We start from the raw sequence: 25,670 nt of genomic DNA on the forward strand, positions 1-25,670 counted from the left end.
CATGTTTATGTGTCACTCATAGAGGGCAAATAGTGTAACTCTGGATTATTTCCCCTATGCGCCTGGCAAACTTACACTGAAAGTGTGTTGTTGTTTACAATCGGCATGTAACACATTGTGCCAAATTGGAACCCCGGGATTGGAACCCCCTCATATTTATTAATCCAAAATAACACAGGGTAGCTACTTTGGTTACACCTTGCCACCATTGCAACCAAATCCAGACAATATACCAGATTGGTTCACTGTTCATTTGCTCTGCCGCCAGGTCAGTCATCAATGGAGGCCATTTGAAGGTCTACAAACTATCAATGTTGAGATTTGTGTGTTCTTATTGCCAAATCAACTGGCTTACTAAATATTATGATTGCTATTTACATGGTAATATAAAATTAGAGTGGAAGTTTGAATATCAACGTCAAGTTGTAATATTGCATTTGCAGTGCTAGGCAGGCCCTCAAGCAAAAAGCCTATGAAATCACTTCAGGCCTGCTGATACACTATTCTGCGGGACCATGAAATTTGGTTTACCAAAGTGACTCGATGCTGACTTCAATGTCAATCCTTCCCGCCTATTTGGCATTACCTGTTGTTGATATGCAAGTCTGAGAAAATGTCATAAATGTGAACCAGTGTGACATTAAAATCTCCAAACAGTTATTTTGCATTGGGGCAATGTTACAATTAAGTTTGGGCCTATAAAAATTGATGAGGCCTAGGGATTTTCAGATCTAAGGGCCCAAATGGCCCTTGATAATTCCGACTTATTTCTAACACTGAATTATAATCCAATATGGAAAATTTCCCATAATAAACTTCCTGAGTTGTAGATTTCTAATCACATACCTGCTGCTGATACTAATGTGAAAAGAGCCATGAAGGCTGCTATTCTCCATAATAATCTTCTTTCAATAGCCATTGTGAATGTGTGTGAGTATAAAAATCTGAAAGACATAAAGGAGAACAAAGAGATGTTCGGTTATATAAACATCAAGTACATTACAGAAACATGAGAAGTTGCCAGCCTGAACTCCTACCCCCAACCAAAAAACCGAACCATCACCAGCAATTATATTATGATTTACTTCTCTTTCTGCAAAAAAAATGCACAAAAAACACATACAAAAACCAAATAGCAAAATATAATGATGAAATAAGCTAGACACATCTCAGCATATATTAAAATTATGAATTCCCTTCACAAAACAAAATCCAATTTCAAAAATTCTTATCTCGATGGTCATAATACAAGCTGTACGAAAAAATATATAACACATTGCAACATATGTGTTTGTAACAGTTGATCACATTCAACACTAAGGCATGGGATCATCTTACACCAACATTCATAAAGACTCAAAATGAGCATTACCTTACAATATCATCATCAACGTACAATTGATGAACTACTTATTCCAAGCCATAATTAATGGATACATAAGGATGGCAAACTGCAGACAGAGGAGTATCAACCATGAAATGACTTTTCCAGTACCTGATACACAGGTACACATGCCTGAGTAGGTTCATGGCAATTTTGCAAGGTATTCATCCTTGTGTTGATGTAGGTCCAATTATTACTATTGCCCAAGTCATTGTTGTTTCTTTGGTCTATTCCTGGAGTGCATTGACCTCAAGTTCCCCTCAGGTTTTAGGTGATATAAACTCAAATACTAATGGTTAAGGGCTATGCAACTTGTACTTCTCTCAAATTTCTCAGACTGAAGCCATTGCATCCGTAGGTTTTCGAAAGTTGGGGGCCACAGGTCTCAATTCCCCAACTGTTCAAACCCCCCCTGACTGGGTGTATTTCCATCACAGGTAAAATTGAACTGGAAAAGTCAGCACGCATACCAGTGAAATTGACCCTCATGGGCTTGGTCTAAGTTAATTGAACACATAGTAGCATGTTACCACATCACTGAAAAGCACAAAAGTACAGGTGTTTCCAAAAAGTCAATTTTGATTCAAACTAGAGTCCCCTGCAGCAAGAAGATGCAATATACTGCATATTAAATGGCTACAGAGCCATTCTTGACAACAAAAGTGTTGCTTGCAGCTTGTTTACAGCTAAAGTTTCCTTTCCTTGCATAGTCAAATTAATCACTTACGCATGAAATATTTTAGTAACTAACCTTTAGTAATCACTCTGGTGAGACCTTTTTTTATCAGAGAAAACAGACACGTACTATTAATTCTTACAAGAGCTCTTGTTAATAATTACCATGCAGTCAAATCAATAATCCCAATCACACTATATCATGCAACTAAACTGCCTTCACATATAAAATTAATGTTGCATTTAATACAGTTTAAGGCAGTATGCAGACCCTGGGATGCAGACTCCGATTATTAGACGTATAATATTTGATGTAACATATCTATGTTATTTAATCTAGCCCCATTCTATTTCCAGTAATGTACTTCTAACGAATGTTTGATGACGTAATATCGATAATATGTTACGTATAATATCTGGTAGAAATATATTATCGATTTCACGTCATCAAACATGCGTTAGAACTTAAACATTACTGGAAATGGCAATAGATCAAATAACGTAGATATGTTACATCAAATATTATACGTCTAATAATCAGAGTCTGCATCCCAGGGTAATATCGATAATATGTTACGTATAATATCTGGTAGAAATATATTATCGATTTCACGTCATCAAACATTCGTTAGAACTTAAACATTACTGGAAATAGAATGGCAATAGATCAAATAACGTAGATATGTTACATCAAATATTTTACATCAAATATTTTACGTCTAATAAAAAGTCTGCATACGGCCTAATGCTCTTCAGGGATTTAAATTCAGCAAGATGCAGAGAATCAATTCTGCCATAAAGTTCTCAAATTCAATGTCAAGATCACACCACTACATCAGGACCGTCTTACTACAGAAATAACAATTAGTGTTTCCATTCACTGACCATACCTGGTTGATCAGGACCGTCTTACTACAGAAATAACAACTAGTGTTTCCATGGTTGATTTTAATGCAAAAAAAAGTTTGGAATAATGGCTGATGTACCCAATTTTTTGTGATAGTTGTGCTCTGTGGATGTTTTTCTCACTATCTAAGCATAAAAAGTTACAATTATGAAATTTTAGGAACGTTTTGAGGTTAAATTCACCTAATGTCGTCACAACATAGAGATGCTGCGCTGTAGAGATTGGTATGGTTTACATCATGTTTGAAGCACCATGCAGAAAATCAAGCCGCTCAACTACCTAAAAATTGCAGATTTTAGGGTGGAATATATCATAAACTTTTAGCAAAATTGTGTTTTGAATGCAAAATGACGTTTTAGCTAAGAGAAATTGATGAATTCTTCAGTGCCTTTTATCGCATGTATAAAAGAAAAGGAACTTGATCCCTGTCTATTAAGTCAAATGAAATTTTGGAAATAAGGCTTTTTTTAAGAATATCTATTAACCATACCATAGAAATAGGGTGCTAAATACCTCTTTAAATGAGCTCCTATTAATGATTTTGTTTCATCATGCCAATCATATGTCAGTCAGACTTGTGCAAGTCTATACATTAATCAGACGTGACTGTGGTTGAATTCACCATTAGACTGCTCCAAGCAGAGTTACGGCCCTAAACCCCACTATTTATCAATGGCTGCAGGCTAAAGGCTCAAGAGGAGGTAACAGAGCACAACCAAACATTTCTACATGGCACATTCATCCACTATTTATTACATGCATGGGTACTAAATATCATTTGCTATTTTGAAGAGTGATACAATATAAGCTAATTGGGGAAGTGTATAATGGATTGATGTATAGGCAGTGATGCGAGCCTGCCCTTGACTAGGTGAGGAGTCAAACATATGTTTCATATTCACTTTGCTTATGTACAGTTTTAAAATTTATCATTATGTAATTTATATAGACTAGCACATACATTTTTATGTGACTGATCCAATGCGTTGGATCAGATCTGATCCAATCAGGCTACTGCCATAATGAAACTGGGATAAAATAAAAAAGTTAGGGGAAAAAACAATACAAAACATAAGAAAATGGACATATAAAGGGTTCATAACTTTGCAACCAAGTAATCAAGAGACCTGGGGATTCAACATTAGTACAGGTACTGAGTAAGTTAGTAATAGTAGAACTCAATTTTTGAAATTTATGACTTTAGCCTGAATGGATCAAATTAGGTCACATATGTCTATACTTTAATGTATCAGAAATTCCACTGCAGTTGGCGAATAAACTTATGAGTTTTTGACCAATTTCAGTGCAAAAATCTGATATTGCGAAGCACTTTCCTTCTTATCATATAAAATCAAGCAATCACAAAGACTACACAATTTATTATGACCATCTTTGCTTGCTATACTGACTGTCCAAACCATAGAATTGAATCCAGCCAACAAGTGTGTTACTGAAATGCCTTCTTGAATACAAGTATCTCACAAAATGCAAATGGTAACATTACCCACCTCATCTCAAGCGACCTATCCACCATGCTACAATAAACAAGGAGCTGCATTACACAGACTAATTCATGCTGGACAATTTCTCTAACCTCAAATTAAAAAAACACAATGGTAAGGCCAAAAAGGTTGTCTCACAATGGGCACATAGCTTTTAAACTTCGCTTTTTTTGTTTGATAGTCAGAAGAAATTTGCTGTTTAGCAATAAATTAAGTTGCCCAAAAATATAATAGAAAATATTTGCACATTTCATATAACCATTTTCAGCTAAAAAAGAACAAGGAACTTATTGTGCGGTGTGTAAGTGTTGATCTCGAAATGTTAAGCAATAAAAATATTTGATGAGGTGTATGTTTGAACCTATGCTTTCCACCAGGTCAAATTTGTATACAATTACCTAAAATAAACAGGGAGAAAGTTACATTTGAGTTGTCAAATACTGTCAAACACTTCAATATTAATGTGGTAGTTTTATTATTTATAGCAAGTTTCAAGTTGCTAATGCTGCAAAATGAGTACAAATGTCATGCTTTCTGTCATATATTATTTCAAATATTAGCATTCCTAAAATAAAGTTGGTGCAAAGTGCAAACATAATTACAATGAGGTATGTGCTCTTTACCAGCTGTAAAGGATCTGTATATTTGGTTAAGTGAATAAATAAATAAAACCTTGCAATCTGTTTCAATGTGTCCCAGGAATGATTAAGAAGTGACACCATTATTGTAGTTTGTAAGTTGTACTAAACATGTCAGCAAACATCATTAGTGTCTATTATAGATACTAAGCTTTTATTAATTAAGTCTGCTGCTTTAATGAATGTTGGAATCAGTTCCCTTCCTTCACAACTCCTGCCTTGGTGCATGTCTGCACTTACTCCTGATTCCAGAAAAATACAGCACTCATTTTTGGGAATTAAAAAACATCTTATTTTGCTAAATGAAACATAGCTATATCTTAATCTTTCAGTTAGTTCTGACTGGCAATAAAACTAAGACTTGGCACAAGAGCTAGCTCATATTTCTAATATTTTATGTATTTTTGACAGAGTGGCGAGTATCTTCTCGCTGATTATGGGGGTCAAGCAGCAAGTACTAAGGTTTCCAAGAGTGTGTGGTTCCCAGTATAGTTTGATCAGCTCGTAATAGGCGGGAAATGTTAGGCTTTTTTACAACGGAACGTTGACCCATCTGGTCTATATTTTGTGTGTTAAAGAAAGTACACAATGTATAGGATTTAGATTGATAATTCGTAATGCTTCTGGCAAGATGTCACAAGACAATTCTCAAAATAAAATATTTTGATATTAATCCGTGATGTTACAGCAGTGAGATTAGAATGTGATGCACATTGATATCTTCAGTAGACAGCAGTGAGATTAGAATGTGATGCATATTTATATCTTCAGTAGACAGCAGTGAGATTGCATGTGATGCACATTTCTCTCTTCAGTAGATAGAGTAGATAGCAGTGAGATTAGAGATGCACATTGCTATCTTCAGTAGACAGCAGTGAGATTAGAATGTGATGCCCATTGCTATCTTCAGTAGACAGCAAGAGTAGAATGTGATGCACATTGCTATCTTCAGTAGACAGCAAGAGTAGAATGTGATGCACATTGCTATCTTCAGTAGACAGCAGTGAGATTAGAATGTGATGCCCATTGCTATCTTCAGTAGACAGCAAGAGTAGAATGTGATGCACATTGCTATCTTCAGTAGACAGCAGTAAGATTAGAATGTGATGCCCATTGCTATCTTCAGTAGACAGCAAGAGTATAATGTGATGCCCATTGCTATCTTCAGTAGACAGCAGTGAGATTACAATGTGATGCACATTGATATCTTCAGTAGACAGCAGTGAGATTAGAATGTGATGCCCATTGCTATCATCATCAGTAGACAGCAGTGAGATTAGAATGTGATGCACATTGCTATCTTCAGTAGACAGCAAGAGTAGAATGTGATGCACATTGCTATCTTCAGTAGACAGCAGTGAGATTAGAATGTGATGCCCATTGCTATCTTCAGTAGACAGCAAGAGTATAATGTGATGCCCATTGCTATCTTCAGTAGACAGCAGTGAGATTACAATGTGATGCACATTGTTATCTTCAGTAGACAGCAGTGAGATTAGAATGTGATGCACATCGCTATCTTCAGTAGACAGTAGTGAGATCAGAATGTGATGCCCATTGCTATCTTCAGTAGACAGCAGCGAGATTAGAATGTGATGCCCATTGCTATCTTCAGTAGACAGCAGCGAGATTAAAATGTGACGCACATTGCTATCATCATCAGTAGACAGCAGTGAGATTAGAATGTGATGCACATTGCTATCTTCAGTAGACAGCAGCAAGATTAGAATGTGATGCACATTGCTATCTTCAGTAGACAGCAGCAAGATTAGAATGTGACGCACATGACAGCGGTGAGATTAGAATGTGATGTATATTGCCATCTTCAGTAGACAGCAATGAGAATAAAATGTGATGCACATTGCTATCTTCAGCAGCCAGCAGTGAGGTTAGAATGTGATGCACATTTATCATCATCCAATTCTGGAAATGATTTAAAAAAAATATTTTCAGATTCTTTTTGGGACAAATTTCCGGAATTCCGGAATATTTACATCCCTGGTGAACTTCATGAGAAGGTATATGGCACCGCTGTCTTAACATCCCCTCTGAAGGATAAAATGAGATAAAATAATCTCGCTTGCCTCACCCCACCCAGGTGCAATGGGAAGCTGTTAGGGTTAGTCACAGTCGTTGTACTGATGAACCCTGCGTCATTTGTAGGCTGCAAACGTGGTTCTGGCATAATCTAATGACAGCAGAATAAATGTAAAAGCGCTTTGAGGCTGTTTACGGCATAAAGCGCTATATAAATATCTACATTTATTTATTTATTTATTTATTAAGGACAGAATACTCCCATAGTTAATTTACAACTTCTCAATTTATAACAGCTCCTGGGTAACAGCTATGCCATGAAAATGGTCAAAATTCAAATATTGAAAATATATTGAAACTATTGGCTAAAGAATAGTAAGTTAACAATTTTCTAATGGCTCTCCTGCAATTACCTTGTTGCATTTTTCTCAGAGGACATCGGGCTTGAGAGATTGATGAGGGTCAACATTCCCGCACAAGGTTTATAGTCAGGAAAATATGTCTAGGTTTATAGTCAGGAAAAATATGTGTATACAAATTGGAGTATGAATCAGGCATTATTCAGCATTGAATCTGACCATTAGCAAGCCCAAATTATTGCCAGCATTGCCATGTTCATTAATATGGATCTACATGAAATATGATTCCATACAGTAATGGTTACAATGACAGACATATGCAACCAAGCCATAGAAAATAATCTTGCCTTTAATATCATGGTAACACAAGACACTTGGCACAATTTCTGCTGTAATCCTTTATGACAGATCACACATAGACCTTTAAGATTGCAATTCTAGGCTGAGAGAGCTTGTATTTTTGTTGGCCATATACCATGTATCAATGCTACATGTATGACCATTGTTACCCACAATTTAGCAGATCATAAAAAGTCCCTTCTGGCACCTTCATAAAGCTTTGCTGACAATTTGCTTTAAGCAAGAAATCTGAGCCCTTAACCCTAATCTGACGGAAACTCACTAGGATTCCATGTGATGCCATGACGCAATCAGCCTAAGTCATATATCCACATAAATGGCTCCACATCTGTGATGGCTCCTACCTATGGATTAACCATTATATGGGACAGAACAAAATAGGCTAGACACAGGTAACCAGAATATAATAACACTTACTACAAAGTCACATTTATGTGCTAAAAAAACATTATTCACCTCATTATCATCAGTAAACAAACACAAGCATGTGTAAATTTAAGCACAAATGCCTGCTTTGTAATTATGGCAGAATTTGACATTTTGAAAAACAATTTATTTACAAGAATACACAGATACGGCCAAAAGCTTTAATCCAGATAGACTGAAATGCTGGTATTTGCTGAATTCCATTTGTTTCTGACATGAATCTCATTAACACGGGAGAAGTACAAAGTTCATTTCTTCTCATCCATTGCTACGCAACTATGTTTAATCACCATCACAACCAAATGTCAGCAATACATTTGACTTTCAACAACAGTGTCATGCTACAAAATGTGTTGTATAAATAGTGTTCATGATATATACCATTCTTCTTATTCACATGATTCAGCAAAAAGATGGGGTAAGGCTGATACAAATGATTGGTTTTGATGAAAGTTGGACCTCAGGGTTATTTTACAGTTTTGTTTTATGTGACTATCGCTGTTAAGGCTATTTAACCCATCTTCGACTGAACCATGCCAATAAGAAGAATGATCCATAGGTCTACATTATAGTACTCAACTATACTCATGATAAATATTATATAGTTATTTATAAGCACATGAATTAATGCCAACTAGGTTAGCTTTTTTGCACTAGCTAAATGCCAATGATGCTAATGGCTGTATGAAAACAGACACAACAAGATTCTTCCTATGGGTTACCCAATAGCTGAGGTACATAATTAAAAATTCACCAAATGTAATGGGGGTGTAAAGTCAATAGAAACCAATATAGATGAGGTGGTAAGTGATGTCATATACCAACCAGTTGGTCCGCAATTGTCACTGTTCTTGTGCCTGTCACCCAGTACCCGATTTGTTTGGCCCCATGCTTTTAAAACTCACATCCAACCAGACAAAGCTCAATAAGGCCAGTCCCTTATTGCCTTTGTTTATAAATATTACTCTCATCTCATTTATAGTTTCCCAAACATTTAATTTTCTATTCAACCTGCTTTGTAACTGAAAACCAGTTCCACATCACAAATGGTGAAATTTCAGATGTTTTACCTCCAATTACAAATGTTCCATTTCAAAATGATTCAGTCTACTCAGATGGAATCATACCCTTCACGGAACCTCATAGAGGAGATAACCGACTGTGCACCTTTAAAGCCATGATGAAGAGCTATAACGTCATAATATCGCTTTGCCACATGCTGTGTATAGTTTTAGTAGTAATACCTCAGAACTGTATAAAACATTGTCTGCATGTGTTGGTGAATTACTTTGCAATTTAGGCTTCACTTCCATCTATTAAAGGGGCATTTATGATTTTAGCACCCTCTTTTACGGTATGGTTCATAGATCCATGAAAAAAAACCCCAAACAATTTACAAAATTTTAGATTAGTTGATTCGGACACTGAATTTGCGAGTTGTGCGTAATTACACATAAAAAAGTGCAGCATAAGCATCTGTGCTGTAATTTCTGGCTGTCGACAGCTAGAAAATACTAACAGGATGATGTCTTTGCCAAACGACCGAATTTGCAAGGAAGGCTATGCACAGAAACGTATATTATGTAGTCGGAGTTTTCTGATGGTATGAAAAATCTCGACTTTTTTGAGTTACAAGTGGGGGGGGGGGATGAGGCTGTGGATCATGAAGTGCCCCTTTAATCAAGTCACATGATCAAACATATTATCATTTCATTTGCATTTAGATAAATGAGACAGACACATGTAATGCAATTAGCCAATGCAAGTTAATTAGTCTCGTATTGAGCGAAACCAATTTCCATTTTCATTTGTTTGGTTTAAAATTTTTCATTTACAGTCATATTATCCCCAAAATGCTCATCAAATGTAAATTGGCTGCTCCTGCATAAAATATGATAATTTTCATGTTATTGACAATAATAGATTACACAAACTTACTCACACCCCCCTACTTAGCATTACACATATTTCTCAGGACCTGAAAAAATGATGAAATTTTTGAAGTCCAAAAGTCCTCTGTAATTTCATACCAAGCAGTCCTCACAAGGATACATGTAGTTAATACCAAATAAAGACCTCAGAAGGTCATGATTGAGATGACACTTGGTCGTATTGTAGAGGGGGATATAGGACGGGACCTGTTGTTCTCACCCTTTTAAAAACAAAGAATACATTCGGAAGACCCATATATAGGTCCATGGAATTATTCTTTGAGGTTCTCATTGCATCGGAGTGTTGTTATGTTAAAGTCCTCGGAAGGACAATGCACCCGCTCAATGCGCTCATTGAACTTTATCACATCACATTTTATGGCAGGTCGAAGAAATCTTTATCCACTGTGCTAAAGGGAAATATTTTAGCAGCAATACAAACTTCCTGCATTTGAAAGCATTGATTTCCCCAAGAACTTAACAGCTGCTCTATCAATCTCTTATCCTCTAATAATAAACAGCAAGTCTCCTCACTCTAAAAATATTAAATCATTTATAACATTGCCTCATATTCCAAAAAAGATGGCATTTCAAAATTATATGTTGTCTTTAAAAATTATTTTTCTATTTTTCTTCATAGCTCAAGAGTTCTAGATAGGTAGACTGCGGGCCTAATCTGGCCTACTAGCCAATTTGTTTTACTTGCTCCAAAATATATAGGGAAGCATAAGAAATGCATATGTGTTTGGCTCTCAAGCAGGCACCTTTGAAATATATTTGGCCTTCATGAACATTTGTAATTCAGACCTATTAATTTAACTGATTCTCCAACAGGTAAACTTTTCGAGTTATATGTAAATAGTATATATAAATTCATATGTCATTTGGACCATGTTTTTAAATTGAACTGTTCTCGAAAGCAGCATACTAATGAGGTTCAAGATCCATTCCGGCACCTGCCGTCACCAATGGCAGTGTCAATGACCAGTGAAATCTAGGCTGCCTGTATCTATTCAAATATTGATTTTCTAAAGTTAAGTGGAACCCATTTTCCATTGGTGACATGTACTAATAGTACAGCACTAGATCTTTTGTACACATTTTTTTCCTATCTTCAGTAGATAGCTGTCTGGAGAATGTCCTATACATGAATGCTTTTGAATTGTTATCATGTGCAAGCAAGCATCCAGATTGTTACCCTTAATAGCTGAGTATCCATTTACAAATGGAAGGTGACGACTTCATATCTTTACCACGGTCTTTCTATAAGTCTATACTAGTAAGTTGCCAATTGTTTAACACATACTCTATCATTTACCTTTTAAAGATGTGGAAGAGTCTACTATAAAATTGAAAGTGTGGTTAAAGATCATTGTTAGACACAACACAGTAAGTACTGTCACACGCTACCCTGCAGCAGACACATGTTACTTGATACACATCATATTTGTACTCTTTTCACTTATAGAAACATTAACTTATCAATAATTGGGTGAGCATACTTAAGAAATACAAGACATTCCAAAATGGATCTGAATTAATACACGCATCCACATCATGGTTCTCAACCTTTTTTCTGAGTGTTAATTAGTTTGAATACGGTATAGCTGGAACATTTTGTGTTGTTTTTTCTAGGTTAGATTTTTCCGCTGCTAAATCAAGAACTGTAAATTAGAAAGCCGGAAAAATATTTTTGATCCAACTAGGGTTTGGTGTGTAGATCTGAGTAGGAGTAAAATAAACCACAACTGTTCAGAACTATGTAAAAAGAATACAAATATCAAAGGTTTGCCCATATATGGAAACCATAAGGCATTTTGATCAAAAGCCAGGTATCTTTATTGTAATGATATCACCAGTAACGACTAACACTGTGCATTCACCCATGTTATAAACAAGATGATTGAATGATCCTGTCATTATCAGTTTTATTAGTTTAAAGGTTTTGTAGATTGAATTACCTCTGAAAAAGATACACTTTATTATTACTGGAAAATTACTGTTGAGACAAAGTATCAATTTCAAATAATTACTCTCAAAATATTTTTGCATTCTGCACCTGAAACAGAAAATCTCTTCATTCCTCTGTTGTTAAAACTTTATGTAAATTTAAAATCAGCTTCCATGTAAATAGATCAGCAATGCATCAAGACAGCTTTACAAATTTGTATTCATAAAACATGACTTATTATTATATTCACAAGTCAATTCATTTGTATATTCTCCTTTGAAAGACTGCCATAAAACAACTTATTCAATATTTATGTGGATTTATTATTTTCTTTCATAAGATATCAAGCAGACTCAATATTATTGAACTTATAATTTTCATGCTGAAAGCCATGTAATATAATTGAATACCTGAGTGGAAGAAGGGCCCAACTCCAATTTTTTACAAAAATGAGTTAGACCCAGCATTTTATTGCCAGCAGACTGTTCTTCCTTGTGTGTGAAAGATGAGCCAAAATCCACTCTCTAAATAGTCTTCCACGTACACTTAATCTTGGTTTTAATGGAAGAAAGGCCCAACTCCATGGAGTTGGGCCCTTCTTCCACAAATATTGGGTTAAAGAGGAATTTTGTTCATCTATGAAATCTGTTTTTCACTGCAATAAACTTTCTTGCTAACATATTACATGAGTTCTACTTGTGCAATTAATGACGATTACCTAATTCCTGTAGCTATTTTAACACGGAACTGGCACTTGCAGTATATTAGTGGAAGAAGGGCCCAACTCCAGCTCGTATTAAGACCTGTACCGTTGCCATGGAAATATCATACATAATTTTGAATGTATGTAATATTGTATGTTCATGTATTAAAGGTCCCCTGAAGATGAAAACATTCTGTCTATAAAACTTTTCCAAATATTAAGTTTTTTCTTAATATCTCAAAAACAGTTTTTATGGAGTTGGGCCCTTCTTCCACTCAGGTATTCAATTTTTACAAAAACAATCTGGCAAATCGAAAACTGGTAAAATTTTTTAAATAAAAAGGCACATTGAATGAATACTAATTTTGAATAAAACTTTAATATAAATTTTGAAATATGGTTCAAAATTAAACCTTTACATCTTTGGGGAATGTTATGCATAAATTCATGATTTTTTTCTCTTAAATACTTCTGAATATCAAAATGATCAAGAATGTTCAATAAAATGCAAATTTATGTTAAAGATAGTGAGGATTTAACATTATCGCTATCGTCTCATCTCATACACCACCGAATGCCCAGACTGATTAATTTTTTTCACTGTGTTTGCAACAGTCTGCATTAATTATAATTTTCTTTTTCTAGACATGTTTGTCTAAATCTAGATGATTTCAAATGTCCTATACGATAAAAACAGAAAACCCTGTTCTACATGAACAGTGTTGAAGTAGGATCGGTCGGTCTAGATTTTCTTCTATCTGGGAGAGGCTAAATTGCCCTGAAAACCACTAAAAGCGTTAACAATGTGATTTTTTTTAGTGGAAACCTAACATCTTTGGGACATGTTATGTGAAGAAATTTGCATTCTGTTTTTTTGTCATTTGGGTAACTGTGCATAATTTTGCAGCTCAAAATTGAAATAAAATTTTGCAGTTGTTTTGGGGGGGAAGGTAATTTGCTGTGAAAATATTACAGTGTTCCGATTTTGATCAAAAATGTATAATTACATTGCACCATCAATCATTTTGGATAATTAGTGTGGATATTAAAGGCTGGGACCCAGGTGTGTTACCGATATATCACTGCTAACAGCTTTCCAAGATACAGAATGAGGAGAAGGAATTTTCAATTATTGTAGATGGAAGTCAATGCTGGTGATGGCTCATGCTTACTACACATTCACTTTGAGTCATCATCATTTCTCTGAATTTATAAACAACTAGTGCACCTGTAGCTTTGCAGCAATGCATTCTGGGTAGACATTACAGTGTATTTCAAATTGGGCAGACAGCCAAAAGCTGAATGAAACTTGTCCATAGTTGCCCATTACACATGTTTGTATCCACTTGCTGCTGCTATCCAGTTGGGGTATTTTGCCCCCTAGATGACCTTTGACCTCGAGGGGGGCCTTCGAAAACCACCCAGTCAACATGCTTTTCCCGTCACCTACCCATATCCGAAATTTCGCTCGATGCATCAAAGCGCCAAGCGGAACGCATAGCCGGACAGACAGATAGACAGACAGATAGACAGATACAGCCCGCTTATTATTTTATTAGTAAAGATGTGCATGTAGCTCAAACAAAGACTTTTTGCTGCTATTCCGCTAATAAATCAACACCCTCTTGATTCACATGTTGAATGTTAAACAAATAAATATTATCAAATAATAATAATAACACAGTATTTATATAGCGCATTGTGAATCGCAGATTCCTTAATGCACTCAAACTACTAAACTTGAAAATTTCATGTTCAAATTTTTAATCTGTACAAACTTTTTTTTAACTAGTGCACCTGTAGCTGTGAGAGCCCTGATGCTGTGAGAGCACTGGTTGACCTCAATTTTGTTTGCGCATATATATTTCCCTCGTATCGAGGATTCCACCCACCAAGTTTGAGGCCGATAGGACAAAGTTTTAAATCTTTGACCTTTGACCTCGGATGACCTTCATATAATGTTTTTCATGCTCCCCTCATACGAAGGTTTCGACCCACCAAGTTTGACCCCGATCGGACAAAGTTTGAAATTTGACCCCTTCGTAATGACCTTTGACCTCGGTTGACCTCGATTTTTTTTCGCGCATTATATTCTCCTCCTATCAAGGATCCCACCCACCAAGTTTGGGCCCGATCGGACAAAGTTTGAAATTTTGACCTTTGACCTTGACCTCCATGACCTTCGAAACTACCCGGTTTCAAATATCCGAACGATGCGTCCGGCGCTTGCCGCGAAACGCATAGCCGGACAGATGGACAGACAGACGGACAGATAACGCTTATGATTATTATAGTATAGACTAGTGCACCTGCAGCTGTGAGAGCCCTGATGCTGTGAGAGCACTGGCTGACCTCAATTTTGTTTGCGCATATATATATATTCCCCTCGTATGGAGGATGCCACCCACCAAGTTTGAGCCCGATAGGACAAAGTTTGAAATCCATGACCTTTGACCTTTGACCTCAGATGACCTCCATATAATGTTTTTCATGCTCCCCTCATATAAAGGATTCCACCTACCAAGTTTGAGCCCGATCGGACAAAGTTTGAAATTTGACCCCTCCGTAATGACCTTTGCCCTCGGTTGACCTCGATTTTATTTCGCCTCTATATTCCCCTTGTATCAAGGGTCCCACCCACCAAATTTGGGCCTGATCGGACAAAGTTTGAAAATTTGACCTTTGACCTTGACCTCCGATGACCTTCAAAACCACACGGTCAACATGCTTTTCCCAGCACCTACCCATGTCCCAAATATCGGATCGATGCGTCGCAGCACGGCGGAACGCATAGCCGGACAGACAGACAGATAGACAGACAGAGACCGCTTATTATTTTAGTATAGTAGACTAGTGCACCTGCAGCTGTGAGAGCCCTGATGCTGTGAGAGCACTGGCCCACCTCAATTTTGTTTGCGCATATATATTCCCCTCGTATGGAGGATGCCACCCACCAAGTTTGAGCCCGATAGGACAAAGTTTGAAATCCATGACCTTTGACCTTTGACCTCGGATGACCTCCATATAATGGTTTTCATGCTCCCCTCATACAAAGGATTACACCTACCAAGTTTGAGCCCGATTGGACAAAGTTTGAAATTTGACCCTCCGTAATGACCTTTGACCTCAGTTGACCTCGATTTTATTTCGCCTTTTTTATTCCCCTCCTATCAAGGCTTCCACCCACCTCGTTTGGGCCCGATCGGACAAAGTTTGAAAATTTGACCTTTGACCTTGACCTCCGATGACCTTCAAAACCACACGGTCAACATGCTTTTCCCGCACCTACCCATGTCCCAAATATCGGATCGATGCGTCGCAGCACGGCGGAACGCATAGCCGGACAGACAGAGACCGCTTATTATTTTATTAGTACTAGTGCACCTGCAGCTGTGAGAGCCCTGATGCTGTGAGAGCACTGGTTGACCTCAATTTTGTTTCGCGCATATATTCCCCTCGTATCAAGGATTGCACCCACCAAGTTTGAACCCGATAGGACAAAGTTTGAAATCCATGACCTTTGACCTTTGACCTCGGATGACCTCCATATAATGTTTTTCATGCTCCCCTCATACGAAGGTTTCGACCCACCAAGTTTGAGCCCGATCGGACAAAGTTTGAAATTTGACCCCTCCGTAATGACCTTTGACCTCGGTTGACCTCGATTTTATTTCGGGCATATATTCGCCTCCTATCAAGGATTCCACCCACCAAATTTGGGCCCGATCGGACAAAGTTTGAAAATTTGACCTTTGACCTTGACCTCCGATGACCTTCAAAACCACACGGTCAACATGCTTTTCCCCGCACCTACCTATGTCCCAAATATCGGATCGATGCGTCGCAGCGCGGCAGAACGCATAGCCGGACAGACAGAGACCGGCTATTATTTTAGTAGTATAGATAGATGGTTGATTTTGTAAAGGTGATATCTGGCAAAAAAATACATTGTTTGATTATCCACAGATCCACTCGGTTGGTCAGATTTTTTTAAAAATTGTTTTTAAAAGATCATAACCAAAATAGGTATCATATGCCTAATTTGCTTAATAATAGCCCAGACATGTGTGAATTGGTATATTTCTCTACAGTATAAGTGTGAAGAAACTCTTTAAAAATGTTGAAAGGAAAAAAAATCTTTTTCTGAAATGTCTAAAATTAGGGTCGGTATTCTTCTGTATGGTAAAACAAAAAAATGACACCTTCTTTCCAGATTAGAGTCGGTCAGATGAGAATGATCAAACAATTTTTTGTGGCCCTGCAGCAGGAAAAGCAATGCAACAATTTGAACAGAAATCTCATGAGGTTTCAAATAAAGCTTCAGAGTGCGCATATAAATGGAACTTCTTCGTGATAACAACCATACTTGCTCGGTTTGAGAAAGAGTTGATTTTTCCTAGCCAATGCTCTCAATTCTCACACCTAAACTATGATTCACTAATTTGTAACATATTTATCTCAAAAATCTCTTCAAGATGTTTTTTTCAACACAAATAGGTATTCATCCTTTTCAATGTGCCTCATTACTTATTAGCCGTTGTAAATCAACTGCCATTAATATGTCAGGACAGATTGAATGTAATATATTGTTTATATCAGATATAAAAATTATGGCGCTGCAAGATGATGAACTCTTAGCTAGCACCATAAATTTTGGAGAATATAAAATTGCTAGTCAATTTGAACATTTCGAGAGTTGAGAACCAGAAAGGGCCTTAACTCACTATGACCAGCTCTTATAAAATGAGCATAAAGTAGGATGTCTCCTTGCTTTGGTCTTCAAAAAGTAAATATTTACTCCAGAAATTTCTTTTGTTTTCTAGTGAATTTTGTCATGATTAATGGACTGTATCTTCTATCGTGTCCTGGCGACTTTATGCTCAATTTTGTGGGAGCAGGTGATTGTGAGTTGAGGCTTTCTGGCGCTCAATCATCGATTTGTATTACCACAAATTTGCTGTTATACATGCAAATTATCTAAACCAAGAACATGTATTCAAAATCATGTACGGTTATTTTTAATTTTGAAGGCAGCCGCTTTTTACTCTTAGAGATGTCAGTGCTCATCTGCATGCTTCAGTATGAGCACTTCAGAGAACAAAAGATGTATTATGTTTCAAGAAGACAGTAAGTTATACCACAATGCATCAGGTTTTTCCAAACACAGACAAGGTCATGTGACCCTATATGGTACCGTCCAATATGCTAAATGAAAACCTGGGAATGAAAAAGGACGTTGAACTTGCATAGAGTGGGATTTGCTAAATTATAAAACAAGGTTATGTGTACATGGTAAAAGTCAGCTTCTGGATGACAAAAGATGATGAGACAGTACCAATGATTATTCTCTATCCCACAATGCAACATGGTATGTTACACTCCACATTAAATTCCAGGAGCATTGAACTACATGCTTTTTTCAAAGAACTGAATTGTGGGGTCTATCAATACCACTTTAGCTTGCACCTGTTTGAGAACTCCCAAATGTTAAACCCCAAAGCATTCCTCCTTCTTCACAAAGTGTGTTTTGCTATGAGCTAAGTGTCTTCCTGATCTCACTTAAATGTTCACATTTACCAAGTTTACCAGAAAATTGTAATGCCTTTTTTGGTAGGATACTTTTCATATGAGAATCTAGCTCTTATAATCAGAACCCTCGTGAGATGAAGTGACATAAAATTTGATCGATTGAGCCCATATTTATCGGTCGAGCTATGAGTTTTAAAATATTGGATGAGACACAGTTTTAAAACTCATAGCGAGACCAAAAAATATGGGCGTAAATCATTCAATTTTATCATTATTATGTGTTGGATCCAATATTTTCACACACTTGGATTCATCAAAACATAATAATGCATGCAATAGGATTTGAACTGTTCATATGAGACCTAAAAGCCTTACATAATAATTATTGTTGGCGGACACACACTGCAACGGACACACCCCGACTAACAGATACACAGCTTGTGATGACATAAGGTCTTTTCCTTCAGACGACCTAAAAACTACAAGAAAAAAAACCTCTAAAAAAATCAATAAAAATTGCATCCTGCAGTAGGTTTTCAACTTTTGTGAAGGGACTTGAGACAAATTATAAAATTAAGATGGCCTAATGCTTGATAAATAGTGAAGTACAATAGAATTATTATTGGAAAGCTAAGAGCTGTCACGACACTATGGCTTTAATAATGTTTAATTTAATTATGCCTATATAATAACCTGTCATTACAGCTTCACATTAATTGTCTTAACAATAAGTTACAAACCCGATCTATTTATTCACGGTTATTCACAGTAATGGAAAATTAGTCAAGTAATTATTCCATGCTAAGCAGAAAACTAATTAAAGCAGTCTCAGCTCAGACATGCTACTAATTAAGCCAAAAAATTAATTGTTTGCTTGGTCTGTCTGATTATGTAATTTTTTTTGGGTGTAAATTTCATTGCCAAAACGTGTAAAATAATAGGCCTAATTAGCTTGGTATAAAGCCTAAACATAATTTAAAATATTTCTCTAAATATTATCACTTAATACATATTTTAAACAGTTTAGAAGTGTGAATAAAAATTCCCTTTAAAAGGGAAGGCCAGCCTCAATGCAGAAGAGGTCTTGTAAATAGTTTGGGTCACCGTGAAAGGCATTTTTTAGGATCACACTTACATCCATGTTACATGACAGTTCACCAAACCATCAATGGCGAGAACATGCACACTGAAACAGCAAAAACATTAACTCCTATAACTCCTGTCAACTCTTTAATTCATTACTCCAGATTTTTGTCTTTACTGCTTTTTACCCATGCTTGTTATTAAAATCAAGAAATACACTGCAGTTGTTAGTTAATTCGCTATGTAAACTCAACTTACATGCACATTTTATTTTAAAATGATTTTATATTATTTCATAATGTATAGTTTACTATAAAGTAGATAGTGGCAAGCACATGATAAAGGACTGATCATTCACTACAATCTTCACTTTTAAACTGTATTTTTTGAATTAGTCCGAAACTCCTGCAAAGCTATGGACATGGCATCTTACCTACTCCATTCTGTAACAGTGTGCATTGTGTGTTTTCTCAGTCTTCAATCATTTTTTTTAATGTAATTTTATGAATCAAATAAAAAAGATAGAAAGTGGCCTCACTTTAGTTATGTGTCATTTTACAGTATTTATAATTTATAAAGTAAGACAATAATTTATTTATTTTCTATAAGTGCATGTCAAAATATGGGATATATTGTTCAATATTATAGCTAGCCCCTAAAACTTTATTTTTCATCGGATTTTCCCGTTGAAAAGACAAAACTGATGTTAAAGATAGCAATAACATTTTGAGTCAATTTTATCCATAAAACGATACAGGATAGGATAGATAATTACTTTGACTTCAATGTGGTCCATATAATGAAGATTTTGATTCTACAACATCAACATTATTAGATCTGTTATCAACATATCAATTATGCACTCACAGGCAACCAAACATCATTCTATGCTCAGTAGTCCACTGATATGACCTCGTTCCAGTGATCATTCCCCGCTAATTACTAATTGTTGACCATGTCATTTTTTTTGATATGCTGGTTGCTGAACAAGTTTATGTTTATAATTATGTGTAGGCCTAACCTATGATAACTTTTTAAGTCATAATTAATTCAAACATAACTTTGGCAATACTCAATCGTTTTCGTTCGTTGAAACGGCAAAACATACTTTCTTTTCCTTGCAAATCGAATTAGCAGATATCAAAAACATTTCCACCACAAGAAGTAAAAAAATAATTCATACCAATAGAAGAAGGCTATAATCTTAGCTAATCTTTAGTGTACACAAATCCCATCTCAGAATTAGATACCAGCCCTATGGGCTGGCGAAAAACTGTTTACAAACCCTTTCAGGATGTCAAATTTTTCTGGAATTTTCAAAATTAGAGTCAGTATACCATAAAAATATGCAGTACATGCATAGCTTATTTCCTTTATCATTCTATGTACAGTGTACACTGCAATATGTTGAGCATATTTTTGCATCATACTGTGGATGCTTTCCATGAGCTATAGCCACCTGCTGAATGCCACTTTTCCCATAGAAGATTTTCTTCATTAACACATGTAGTTTTCAAACAAATTTGAAGAGCATGAGAACAAATGAAGATTGAACCATATTCTAACCTATTGTCGGTCCTATATAATGTAAATAGTTTCCCCCTTCCAAATTGAAATTCATATCAACTTTTGTTTATAAAAATCACTTGACAGGTCTTTCATGAATTTATTCACAATGTGTTTTAACGAAAAGACCAGTTAGTGTGGATAGTATTCTAGCCGGAACTGGGGACAAATGTCCTTATACGCAATGTGAGTTACTGATTTTCTCATTAGTGTAATGCTCAAAGTAGACAACATTCATGTTACCACTAAAAATGAAACGGCAAAGCCAACTAATACATGAATCCTGGTAATCACACAGAAAGGACACAAAAAATGCATAATGCAAGTTACTGTGGAATTGCCTTCTCCTATAGATGACTTACCTAAGCACCCAGGATGCCCGAACGCAATATTATGCACTAAGAATTACTGAATTTTCATAATCAGAAATATAAAGAATTAGTTTTGTGGTTTTAGTGATTCAGCCTACTTATTTCCAGCACCTTACAATTACCAAATCATGGCAATTTATACTGAGAACTGCAACATAGTCCAATATTTTGCCGATAGGCCATTACCAACCAGGTTATTTTTTTCACCACATACTGACAAAGCCCACGGTCATGAAAAGGTCCCATGCATGATGCCAATCACCTTGGATAATCTCTGATGAATAATGGTACAATGAACAGATGTAGGCCTTACCTGCATTAAAAACTTTATTGTTAGGAATTCAGGAGAGTCTAGATACCTGGATTGCAACCACTGGTTTGAATAGCTACATGTAGACTATCCTTTAAGTACAGTTTAATAAGATTATTTACAGCAAAATAATTTCATAGATCCTTTCCTCAGAAATTTAAATTCTGTTCAGTTCCTATAGGCCTATATTTATTTAAATTACAATTAAGGCTAAATGCCTCAAAGGTGTGCTTAAACAAAACTTTGTGACTTAAAAAACAGCCACAGATGTACTGATTATTGAAGTGGGCTATTAAATTTGAACATCATATAAAATAAGAGTACAGAACCCAAAGGTCTCTAGGACTAGGGTTTTTTTCAAATTGAAAGAGGGATATATGATACCACCCCACCCTCTACCAGGTAAGCCACCAATAACCTGTGTATAAATGTTTTGAACTAAAAATCTAGAGGGAGATCACCTGTATACCTGCAATAATGACAGGAAAACAAAGGATTAAACTCTCTTTCTTACAGATTTTGGTTTAATAGATCCTGTATACATGTAAAAGATCCTATGAATCTTGGGAATTTGGTATCAGGTGCCAATGTATTTTGATGACTTTAGTTAGCCTTTTAACAAGCCATTGTTTTTTATGGTTTTTGCATAGTGCACTCTCTCTCTCTTTGAATTCTCTAAAGCAACGCCTTTTCACATAATTGTTCTTATTCTTTGTTTTTCTTCATTATTCCATCAGACTGATCTCTGAAAGACCATTTACCCATTTTGAACCAAAAAACAGAATTGGAGTCAACCCAACAAATCAGTATCTAATATTGGCTATAATTTTATCATGATTACAGTGATATTTAAGCCACTTCTATTACTGTGTCTCAATATCAATTTCACTGATTTACCTGATAGAAAACTTATCTTACCACCTCCCCTGCATGAAGAATGACCCCAGATGACCTATTCAATTGACCAGAGTTTAAATCAAAGTTAACTTCCAGCAGCCTTGAGGAAATAGCAAACTGTGTGCAAATTGAAATGTTCCCATCTAGTTAGAATTTCAAGTATGGTTGGTTTTGAATTGACAGACAAAATGGAATTGGATTGAAACATCCAAAATATTTCTTGTAAGCTAGCTAAATGGCTAGTTACAATTTGGCTAATTGATTTCTTACCACTGAATTAGAGAAAAAGAACCGGGACTCGACCGCCATCTTGATACAGGCATGGAGCAAAAATTGGGGGGGTATTCGGTTTCATTCAGAATACGCTCGAGGCATTCGATGTCATGCTAGCGCGACATGAATTATGGGCACATTTTGAGAGACGCACTTAATGCGACCTGCACGCAAGTACCAAGACGCTTCAGACGAGACACAGAATTGTTTTCGTTCCTCTCCGCGCACCGTTGCAAGGACCCGAATACCCCCATTTTCTCCCCATAGCTGATGGCGCGCTTGTATTTTGCGGTATAGAGAATCCCGGTTCTCCTTCTCTAATTCTGTGTTTCTTACCCAGCATATAGGCCTACCCAGATTCAACAACCCATTTCAAAGCCATTAAAAAATAATTGATAAAAGAAAGATTTATCTACTTGAGCAGCTTCAATTTATAAAAATAAGGAGCTTCAGCCAAATAAAACATGGCAGCTGCTACATTTGAGCAATATAAAACACTTGATCAGAAAATGGTTTTATTTTGTTCTAACTGGAGGTGAAAAGCTAAACCAACTTGGCCTAGTATAACAACTTGATAATGGAAACAATATTAGCCATAAAATCTTCCATCTGGAAAGAACCTTTTGAAAATGCTAACAGGATTGGTATTTCACAGAAATGAACACTGATACCACTTTTGCAAGAGAAAAGCAATTTCTGCACAGCGTGAAATTGAGGATTGGATATCTAGTCGTCATGGTTGTTTATTATTAGATGTGGTATATGTTCCGTGATTGAAGCCTCATACATTGTACATAATACACACAACAATCATGACTCATGATCCTTTTAGGTGAGTAATATAACATAAAGTTTGTTCACATTTGTAAAACCTATAACCTGATAAGATTTAATTTAACCAATAGAAGGATTTTCAAAATTCAAAATTCATTAACAATATGTCACCTTCAATCATACCGGTACCCGAACTCCCGCTCGAACTATATATAAGGCGAGATTAACATGCTATACATTTATATAAAAAAATCATTATCTTGTTGATATTTTTATGAAACATTCACAAATTCCAGATAATATATGCAGGGTCGGATCCAGGAATTTTTGATAAAGGGGGCGCCTTTTGGTCGACGACGAAAAAAATGTGTTAAAGGGGGTTACCCCCTCGAAAACTCAACGGTTTTGACCCATTGTTTGCTGTTCATGGCCAAATTTGTTCCTTTTTTTGTAATTTCTTACAATTTTTGTATTTTTAAGTTACCGGCGCCCTTTGCTAGTCAAAATATAGAGGGGGCGCGCGCCGGCTGCGCCCCCCCCCCTAAATCCGCCCTGATATGTATGAATCAACAAAGTAATGATGAAACCAGTATATTAAAAGTGAATACATGTAGACATGCATGGCCACTCTTACAAAACCAAGTTTTTTTTATCATGATCAAAATTGTCTTTGATAAATTGCTCATCTGCAACCAATTTATGACAGCGTTTTGCTCCGATAAGTAAAAGATTTCATGATGCATAAAAAGAATGATATGTATATTCAAGATCATGTCACAAACACAAGGAAACTTGATGTAGACATCTGTTAAAAAAGTCAATAATTATATTAAAAATTTCCTCCGCTGGACAACTGCAGAAAAGGTATTACCATGAAAACAAAAGACACTTTAGAAGCCCTTTAAATACCACCAAGCAATTTCTGACACGACCATGATTACTATGACCATGGAAATGTGTCCACATTCCCAGGAAATTAACATTTTTCCAGGCCTGAATTAACTAAACTAATAAATAATACATGTTTCCAAATTTCTCACTCACATCAAAATCTTCCCATTGTAACATCGTAAGACTATCGTAAATTGCACACTGGTTCGTTAACACAGCGGTTAAGTTTAGAGAATAAGGGGTCCACAAAAGGTGAACAGGCCAGTTAAAAGGAACCCTCATTTTCTCTCCCAGCTCTTCTTCTGCTTACCATATTTCCACAAAACTATAAATTCTCTTCTAAATGTTCATCCATATGCATTTAATAATCATATTTTAATAAATGGATTTAATATTATTTTATGCCTTGAGCACTGAGTCTAACCCCGGCTCTATAAACATAACCTCATGCTGCGTTCCAAGTTCAAAGTGGACAAAGTCAACAAGGTAGGACCTCTGAAAGTAATATCATGTTTTGTGCCAAGACAAAATAATGTCATAGGATATGATTACATTAGTAGTTAGAAGCATACATACTGTAATGTAGCTAAGGGCATCATACATAGCTGTTCAGAGCCTGTTTCATTGCAGATGGAGATACGAGGGGCTGTCAATAAGTTTGTAGAACAAGGTACTTGAAAGAGAACTAGCCAAATTATTTCTCTCTCATCTTGATCATGGTCACCCCATACCTTAACCCTAACCCGCCTGAATACTACAAAATACTACTTGATATATGCGCTGTTAGTGCATGCATCCCACGTGGTGTGATGACGCAATCGCCCTAAGTGATATATAGGCACGGTTTCGCTGGCCAGCGAAGCCCAAGACCCGTGGCAAAGTGTCGCCGACCGAGTGCTTGGCATGCGAGGGTTTCGGGTTTGAATCCCACCCAGAGCAAACAACTTCTTTCCTTCTTTTCTCTCTTTATTCTTTCCTTCTTTCCCTTCCCGTCGCCGAAAAGCCCTTAGGGCGTTAGGGTTAGGTTACCACTATCGAAACTCAGTATAGGCTTCCTTAACCCTAACCCGCCTGAATACTACAAAATACTACTTGATATATGT

At 36.3% G+C, this 25,670-nt stretch overlaps 1 protein-coding gene across 3 annotated transcripts in view; it reads right to left on the reverse strand.

The window, feature by feature from the left end:
• The window catches only part of LOC140148206 (contactin-4-like), a 104,829-nt gene that overhangs the window by 31,083 nt on the left and 48,076 nt on the right, over positions 1 to 25,670 (reverse strand). For 2 of the 3 annotated variants that reach the window (XM_072170066.1, XM_072170067.1), the window contains exon 3: positions 847 to 944. In XM_072170066.1, coding sequence (XP_072026167.1) covers positions 847 to 919 — 73 coding nt within the window. In that variant the 5' untranslated portion in view covers positions 920 to 944. Of the gene's footprint in view, positions 1 to 846; positions 945 to 1,372; positions 1,486 to 25,670 lie in introns of those variants that run through there. The other variant, XM_072170068.1, reaches the window with a different exon arrangement.

This window comes from Amphiura filiformis, chromosome 3 (assembly GCF_039555335.1).
Source record: "Amphiura filiformis chromosome 3, Afil_fr2py, whole genome shotgun sequence".
Taxonomy (NCBI): Eukaryota; Metazoa; Echinodermata; class Ophiuroidea; order Amphilepidida; family Amphiuridae; genus Amphiura; species Amphiura filiformis.